At 39.7% G+C, this 9,439-nt stretch overlaps 1 protein-coding gene across 6 annotated transcripts in view; it reads right to left on the bottom strand.

The window, feature by feature from the left end:
• Positions 1-264: 264 nt before the first annotated feature.
• Positions 265-9,439, bottom strand: part of LOC106881565 (uncharacterized) — a 17,668-nt gene continuing 8,493 nt past the window's right edge. For 5 of the 6 annotated variants that reach the window (XM_014932017.2, XM_014932014.2, XM_014932013.2 and 2 more), the window contains 4 exons: positions 3,594-3,772; positions 2,544-2,729; positions 1,241-1,438; positions 265-755 (listed from right to left, as the gene is read on the bottom strand). In XM_014932017.2, coding sequence (XP_014787503.1) covers positions 598-755; positions 1,241-1,438; positions 2,544-2,729; positions 3,594-3,772 — 721 coding nt within the window. In that variant the 3' untranslated portion in view covers positions 265-597. The remainder of the gene's footprint in view (positions 756-1,240; positions 1,439-2,543; positions 2,730-3,593; positions 3,773-9,439) is intronic. The other variant, XM_014932015.2, reaches the window with a different exon arrangement.

The raw sequence follows: 9,439 nt of genomic DNA, 5'->3' as shown, positions 1-9,439 counted from the left end.
CTTCTTTCAGTTTCTATCTACCAAATCCATTCACAAGGCTTTGGTCAGCCTGAGGCTGTTGCAGACACTTACTCAAGGTGCCATACACTAGGACTGAAACCAGAACTATGTGGCTGGGAAGCAAACTTCTTGCCACACCTGCAGAAAATTCTTGAACCAATTACCGTTTCTTATATGCCTTTAGTGCAGCAACTTCAGGAACTTATTTGATTGTGTTACGGCTTTGCTGTACATATAGACAAAAGAAAGATTTTAAAAAACATATTCTTGTAAATATTTATTTAGAATAATCTCTGATTTTGTTAATTATGATTTCAAGAAAGAGTTTTGTTGATTCAACGACTTCATATGAAGGGATGATTATTGATTTCTTGTGAGAAAATTGTAAGATGGAGGATGACGAGGGTGTTTTAGTTCAAATCCCACAATTCTTTCTATTATAGCACTTTGTTTGCTGGGACGTCTTGGAAATACCTTGTTCCAAGTCAAGATGACTCTGTACACACCAGTGGCTCCTGTTACACATCACATCACAGGGTGCTGTAAAGCCATGTCCTGAAGCTGCCAACTGAGACCTGAGCTTACCGAGAGCAATGGTCAGTAGCTGTAAGATTCTTTATCGTGTTTATTCTTCTTCTTCAGTTTCCGTGCTCTCTCTAGGCGAACAGTTTCAGCTTCAAGAGCTGCAATCTCATTTAATCGCTGTAGAAAGGAGGTAGGAGCCCCACTGACAGGATCTTGGTATAATAATTCAGCTACAAATAGAAATAAAAAAGAGAAAAAAAAAACATTTGATGTTCATATGTGAAGAATAATTTTGTGATGATGATGATGTTTCTAATATAAGCACAAGGCCAGGAATTTGGTGGGGAGAAGATCTAGTCATATTGACTCTTGTGTTTGACCAGTGCTTAATTTTACTGACCACAGAGCAATAAAAATCAAAGCTGAATTCTGTAGACAAGGTCAGAACAGTACTGGAGGAGTATTTTTCATCATGAACAAGTGAATTTTTGAAGAGGGGCCTTGCAAGTCTACCTGATAGATGGAAGAATATTGTAGAAAATGAAGGAGAGTATATTTTCCATTAAAAAGGAACTTTGTTTATCTTAATTTTGAGAATTAAAAGAATTCCATAACTGTTCCTTCAAGACCAACCCAGATCTTCAATTCCCCCCCCCCCATCACCCAATGGTTCCTCACAGAGTTTAAGAAGTGGAGACCAGTCAAACAGACCTACCTTCTTTATTGACAGTTCGACTTCCTAGCCAACTAATGCTACCAGTTGGGTATGTGGGCTTACTACAAAGTGAGGGTGCTTTTTGGAAGGTCATTGTCGGGGCAACAGATGACTGTAGTCCCTGGAAGGTTTTCCCGTTTCGATCAGTAAGACTTGGTATGCAGATTGAAGTAGTGGCAACCACTTTGTCAACATTATCTGAAAATGATGGAGAAGGTATTGAGTGGGTCAGAAAGGAAAAGACTTGTGCCTGGGAGGGTAACTTTCTAAGTGCAATCCCATGGTCAGTCATGACCGAAGGGGGTCTCAGCAGTGTGTGTGTGTATATATATTACTCATTCTGATGCATTGTTTACTTCCTGCATTTGCAATGCTTACTTTTTAATAATAGTCAGCACCCCATCCAATACTTTGCGTTTCCTGCCAGTAGAGAGTGTTTGCAAGGATTCACGCCATTTCACACAGATATACTACTAGCAGAAAACACGGATCTTTTTTAAAACGGGGGCCACATTTTTCATTAACGAAACACTTTGAAACTTGGATCACTGGTAGAATGTGTCATATAAAACATCTTTTTCTCTTAGTCTTCTTAAAAAAAAAAAGAAATCCATAAGTTATTCCATGTTAAAGTTGTCGTATTTCTGTAATTTCAACCAATCACTGACGTCCATTCAGCCGATATACATTAAGTGCCGACTACATAAACAAACGATTCTGAAACAATTAACCCTAACCCTAACCCTAGGGTTCGGGTTAATTGTTTCAGAATCGTTTGTTTATGTAGTTAGGGTTAGGGTTAAAGCAAATTTAAAATGAAAAAAGCAAATAAAACGAAGGTATGGAGATTAAATACGCTTTACATCGCTTAATCAGCCAAAGGAGTAAATGTAAACAACTGAATACTTGTCAGTGATTGGTTGAAATTATCGAAATAAGACAATTTTTTACATGAAATAAATTCGAATACAAAAATATTTTTCTGTTCTATAACACAAAATAGATAAGTATACGAAGTTTGAAAGTCTTTCCGTACCAAAAACACTACGTAAAACATTAATGAAAAATGTGGCCCCCGTTTTAAAAAAGATCCGAAAACACTAAATGTTATATTGGGTGCTGACTATGACTTAAGTAATAAGAATTATAAACACTGTAACCCTTTGGTATCAAGTACTCGTTCTTGCCTTTGCCTCCATGATCTTACATATGTGTGTGTGCTTGTGTATACATGCATGTATGTATATTATATAGAGAGTGATCGTCATCATTATAAATCCATGACAGAAGAAAGTTCTCTCACCAGCCTGAGAATTGGTGTTGGTTGAATGTTGTAATGACTCTATAGTGGGACTGAAGCTCCAGTTATTGTTGTTAATATTGGTGTTGCATGAAACAGTATTGTTGGTAGAACTGGTTGTGGTACACAAAGGTATGGAACGGTTCCATACCATCAAGAAATTACCACTGTTGTCTTCTTCACATTTAACTGTAACGAGAACCAGAATCATGTTAGTTAACTCTGTCAACCTGGAAGGGAGTGGCTCTATTTCAAAATACTCAATTATTTGTTTTAACATCATCAATGGATATGAATGACCAGCTTACCAGAAACCATATATATTAATGAAAGTAGGCCTGGTCCCACGAATGAATTACAGGCAGTTATCAGAAGATTGTTCTATTTGCTAGGTTGGTATCAGCAAAACATTAGCATAGTCAGTTAAAGCTGGTATTGGCCACATAGCAACATATTCAACTAAAGCTGGTGTCAACTAGCCCCATACCAACAGTTGGTTAAAGCTAGTATCAGTCACATACCAACATAGTCGACTCAAGCTAGAATTAATTAACCATACACCAACGTGTGTGTGTGTGTGTGTATAAGTGCAGGTATGGCTGTATGGTTAGGAAGCATGCTTCTCAACCACATGGTTTTGGGTTCAGTTCTTCCATAGCCACCTTGGGCCAGTGCCTTCAGCTATAGCCTTGTAATTGAATTTGGTAAGTCTCACAAATCTGTCAGCCACAGTCAAGGCTGTAATGGATAACAACACCCCACTGGGAGGGCAAGCACGTTGAACAGTGCAGACATCATTCACTGTAGAAGTATGGAGTTGATGTTCAGAGTTTCGGTGAGAATACAAGTTCACATGTGCTCCCCAGTCACATATGTGCACACTTTGGAATCATGTGATCTGTGGCAGCTTATCTTGCTGTCAATTGTCAACAGAGGATTCACTGATAGTCTAACTCCCTGTAAACAACAAACTCCTACACTTTCACAGCAAAATATCATCTCAACGGGGATTCATAATCAACAGAGAAATAGAAACAGAAACAGTAAAAGAACCAGTTCTCCTGCGATTATTTTTGTGTTTCATCCTGTCGATGTGCCATGGTTGTCTGTCTGAAACTGGAAACGCAGATGAATCCTTGCCATAGTCAATGTTTCGAAGTTGCTGAGACTCATCGAGTGATGCCAAAGAGAAAAGTGGAGATGAAGAAATGGCAGATTGTAAATTGTTTGTACTGAAACGACAATTAAAAAAAAAAAAAACACAAATTAGAATTCTCTAATTAGTTCTTATATGCATATCTGTGTGTGTGTGTGCGTGATCATAATCATCATTTAATTATCCACTTTTCCATGCTTGCATGGGACAGAATTTGTTGATGAAGTTATAGTAGAAGCTCCTTTCTAACATACAATTGTCACAGGAATTTACATTCTGGTGGAACCCCCTTCCCTCACCAGAGCACAACTGGTACTTAATTTATCAACCCCAAAAGGATGAACGGTAAAGTTGACCTCAGCGGAATTTGAACTTGGAACATAAAGACAGATGAAACGCCACTAAGCAATTCACCCAGCATGCTAACAATTCTGCCAGATTGCCATGTTATTAATAATAATAATAATAATAATAATAATAATGATAATGGTTTCAAATTTTGACACAAGGCCAGAAACTGCAAGGGAAAGACCTAGTTGATTACATCAACCCCAATACTCAATTGGTACTTATTTTATCGACCCCAAAAGGATGAAAGACTAAGTCATCTTGTGATGGACCAGTGTTCTGTCCAGGGGATAAATATGTATATATCAGCATGGGAGGCAGACATTAAACGATGATGGTGATGACATATATATATATATATATATATATATATATATATATACACACATTATGGAAACCAAGAAACTGGCCTTTATGAGTCCATAAAACTTGAGAAGGATGCTTTTAACGAGGGTATGGAGAGAATTATTGATGAAAACAGGTGGTGGTGGGAGTGGGCAAGAGATGGAGAGCTGAGGGTGTGTTGAGGTAATGGAGGAACAGTGGGTAAGTGCAGTGAAAGGAGGAGTTGCTGTATAGGATATGCATGGCGACCCCAGCAGGGAAGGGAGGAAGTATGGGAGAGATCAAGACACACCATGGAGGTACAATAAGATGAAAGGTGAGGGGATAATTGAGGATGGCTGGGTGAGTAGGTTTGTGAGGGTGTAAAAGGAGAATATCAGCCGGTGGAGTTGAGGACGGAACTGAAAGCATGTGAATGGTGAACACAGATGGAGATGGGGGTAATGGCATGTCTCAGTTTGGGGGTAATGTAAAGATAGTAGAAGTGGATTATGGAGGAAGAGGAGGAGGTGGCAGCAGACGGGAACACACACAAGAAGGGGGATAGGTAGTAATGCGTAAAAATGGGTGGGGAAACCAACTCACCTGTAGCTGTAACAAAATATATTTCTGGTCAGTGTATATATAAAACAAACCCATTAGTGGCTATCACAAAATAAGCCATTGGTCAGTGATAACATAACCATACCCAGTAACTCAGTAACTATCACAAAATATACGATGGGGTGCTGAAAAGTTCCTGGCTTTGGGTAAAAGAAAATACAGGAAGATTTGTTAATTATGGTTTTAACCAACATATTCCCCTCTCAGATTTACACTTATTGCAGCAGCCCTCCAGAAAGTTGGGCCTTCAACCAGGCTTTTCATGATACCCTTAAAACCAGGAATTTTCAGCACCCCCTCATACCAGTAGTTTAGTGAATATATAACCATTCACCATTGGCTATTAGAAAAAAAAAAACAGGGAATGCATAATTGATATACCAGGGGCTATCACAAAATATACCAGAGTTAGTACATAAGCAGCACACCATTGACTAACAGAAAGAAAATCAATCTACCAGCTGGTTTCTCTACTTACTATAATTTGCACACACTCAATGGAAATAGAAGCCGTTCTTTCTTTGTTTTCCGTTCATATTTTCCTTGCGACAAATGTAAATCCAACATTCAGAATTTGTTGTTAGGTAAACCACAGTGACAATGACAGCAACAGCAGCAACAATAACAGACCCAGGCCAGACCTTACCGATGAAGAGTGTATATTGCTTCTGGTTTTGAAATTATGGGTCCTGCCTGGAGGTCATCTCTCAGTGAATTGAGGTAGACTGATGTGGGGGTGAGCAGGTAAATATAAAACATAAATCAAACATGATAAGTTTTGTATCTCAAGTACTTCAGATTAACCTTTAACTGAGTCATACACCCTCTCCTGCCTCCAGATAGATTAGGGAACAAATCAGAATACATAGCTACACATATACATGTGTGTATATGTATGTGTGTATATGTATGTGTGTGTGTGTGTATGTAAGTATGCATGCATTTATGTATGTATGTATGTATGTATGTATGCATGAAACATGGTGTTAAATATTAAAAGAGAGCTGGGTGGGAAGAAGAAGAAGAAGAAGAAGAAACAGAACAAGAAAAATTAATCCAAATAAGTAACTGATAAGATTAAATGTAAAAACCATTTTTATAATATACTTGCATTAGTGATACCCAACGTTGCCCAGGTGGCACACACACACACACACATATATAAGAAACTTCTTTCAGTTTGTCTACCAAATCCACTCACAAGGTTTTGGTCAGGCTGGGGTTATAATAGAAGACACTTACCCAAGGTGTCACAGAGTGGGACTGAACCTAGAACCATGTGGCTGAGAAGCAAGCTTCTTGACACATAGCCATGCCAAGCAAATGTATTTTACTTTAGTCCTCAACTGACCAAAAGCTTCATAGAGACAGGACACAGTAAAAAAGCTCAAGTATCAAGCACTGAAAATGGAAGGTAACTATGGAAGAAAAGGACCATGAAAAACATGATCTCAAGAAAGTGAACCTCACAAGGTAGGCAACAATTGATTGTAATTTGGTGACACACTGGAGAAAACCCTGTTCTTTCAAGCAAGCGTGATAGAAAAAACATTAGTCAAGGAAGTGTTGGTAGCTGGCAGACTCTTACAGTTATTCATCCACTGCTCCTCCCCTACCTCTCTTTACCTGTCCTTTCTCCTCAATCTCCCTGCCTGGGATGCTTTCACTGTTCTCACCTGTCGTCCTCCTCTCAACTCCACAACAGCTTCCTCTCCCTGTCTGCTTCTCACCTCGATGCTCTTTGCTGTATTCACCCTCTCTTCCTTCCCACTTAGGTGTTCTCCAGCCTTCCTTTCTCTCACTGTCTCCACTACCATTTTCTCTCACTGTCTCCACTACCATTTTCTCTCACTGTCCTCTCCCATCAGCCTCCATGTCTGGGATGCTCTCATCACCCTACCTCTACAGGGCCCTCCAATATCACTTTCACTCCCTGCTCTCACTGCACTTACCCACTGCTCCCCCATATTCTTCCTCATTTTCTTTCACCATCCTCTCCCTACAGTTCCTCCATCACCTCAATACACTTTCACTTCTCCATCTCTGGCCCACTTCCACAGCCACCTTCCCTTTCCATCAATGATTCTCTCCATACCTCAACAAAAGCATCCTTCTTGAGACCTATAGACTCACAAGGGCTGGTTTCTCAGTTTCTACAGTGTATATATATTTACCCCCTGAACAGGGTGCTGGTCTGTTGCAGGATTACTCATTTTTGCCAGCTAAGTGGATTTAGAGCAAAGTGAAATGAAATGTTTTACTCAAGAACTCAATGCATTGCCTGGTCCAGGAAATGAAACCACAATCTTATGCTCATGAGTCCAACACCCGAACCACTTGACCATATGCCTCTACTCAATACCTCAGAGCCTCCATTTATCTTTTTCATGTTCCCTTTCTCTCACACTTTCCATTCATACTTGCCCTTATAATTTAGGTTAACCTGGGAACACCCTACTCAAGAGCCTTTATCACATCAAGTACTCTGTCCCTCCCTTTCTCACAAACCCCTGACATAAAGCCCTTCCCTATCCTCTTTTCCATCCATACTCTTCCCACAAATAGTGTCTTCTATGTTAGTCTCTCCACTGCCACCCTCTCACAACTGTCAGTCTATTCCTCTCTTCATAATTTACTCTCTCTCATCATCCTACTGACAATCATTGCACCTTCTCTCTACTGTTCTCCTCCAGTTATAGGGGCTTCTTTGGGCCCTTGATCTTGAAAGTTGCAGGCTGGTCCACAAAAAGAAAAGGCCCCAGTAGAATCTATAAAGTGGTTGGTGTTAGGAAGGGCATCCAGCCATAGAGAAACCACATCAAATCAAACATTGGAGCACAGTGAAGTTTTGTGAAGTGTTAAATCCAGTCAAATCATCTGACCCATACCAGCATGGGTAAACAGATGTTAAATGACAGTGGTGATAATGATGATGATGATACATGTATTTATATATTTATGTATATGAATGTATTTGTGTGTGTGTGTGTGTGTGTCCTTATCTTGACATCACATGCTAATTCTTAGTGTGTGGTTTAGATTTACTGAATGTACTTCATTCTCAGTCGATTAGTTTACTTAGTAGATATAGTGTAGGTGCCATATTTTCTGGCAATGCTGTCTAAAGCAGACTGGCTTCTTGTCCATTCTAGAAAAAGCTGAAATAGTTAATCACAGGATTTTATGCATGGACATTTGGTAATCAGTAGGGGTTGCGGTTTCACTATGGCACAAATACAAATATCCATACATTAAGCCAGTGCTGAATTGAGATACAACGCTGTTAAAGAGATGACTGTGACAAGTACCTCTCCCTCTTTAGACTGGCTACATATATATAAACACAGACACACAGACAAACAGGTAAATTGTCAGGGGAATTTGGAGACGGAAACTGAAAGAAGCCTGTCGTATATATATCTATTTGTATATATCTATGTGTGTGTGTCTTTGTATCTGTGTTTGTCCCCCATCAACACTCGATGACTTGTGTTGGTGTGTTTAAGTCCCTGTAACTTAGTGGCTCAGCATTAGAGACTGATAGAATAAGTATTAGGCTTTAAAAAAAATAAGCCCTGGGGTCAATTTGTTTGACTAAAACCCTACAAGGTGGCTCTCCGTATAGTTGCAGTCAAATGACTGAAACAAGTAAAAGATATATATATATATATATATTGTTGGCACTCAGTCGCTTACGACGTCGAGGGTTCCAGTTGATCCGATCAACGGAACAGCCTGCTCGTGAAATTAACGTGCAAGTGGCTGAGCACTCCACAGACACGTGTACCCTTAACGGAGTTTTCGGGGAAATTCAGCGTGACACAGTGTGACAAAGCTGGCCCCTTTGAAATACAGGCACAACAGAAACAGGAAGAAAGTTGTGGTGAAAGAGTACAGCAGGGTTTGCCACCATCCCCTGCCGGAGCCTCGTGGAGCTTTAGGTGTTTTCACTCAATAAACACTCACAATGCCCGGTCTGGGAATCGAAACCACGATCCTATGACCGCGAGTCCGCTGCCCTAACCACTGGGCCATTGCGTGTCCACACACACACACACACATATATATATATACACACACACACACACACACACATATATATATATATATATATACACATACACACACACTCATATGAGTATATGTGTATGTGCAGTGTATCAACACAAACTGGTCTTACAGTCCAAGTAAACATTGTCTAAGCTTAATGTAGAATTGGTCTGTAAAACAAATTATTAAGTACTCATTGACACAAACATACATACACACACACACACACACACTCACAAACATTCTCGTACACATTATCAGTTTCATTCATTGAACTAAGGTCATGTGGCAGCATTGAAGGATTTCAGTTAATCATATCAACTGGAGGAGGTATTTTTCAGTTTATTTTTTACTTTATCAATTTCTGTTTATCAGCTTATGAGGTGGGGGGGGGGGC

This window comes from Octopus bimaculoides, chromosome 13 (genome assembly GCF_001194135.2).
Source record: "Octopus bimaculoides isolate UCB-OBI-ISO-001 chromosome 13, ASM119413v2, whole genome shotgun sequence".
Taxonomy (NCBI): Eukaryota; Metazoa; Mollusca; class Cephalopoda; order Octopoda; family Octopodidae; genus Octopus; species Octopus bimaculoides.
Note: the sequence above shows the minus strand (reverse complement) of the source record. Positions and strands in the feature narration are given on the sequence as shown.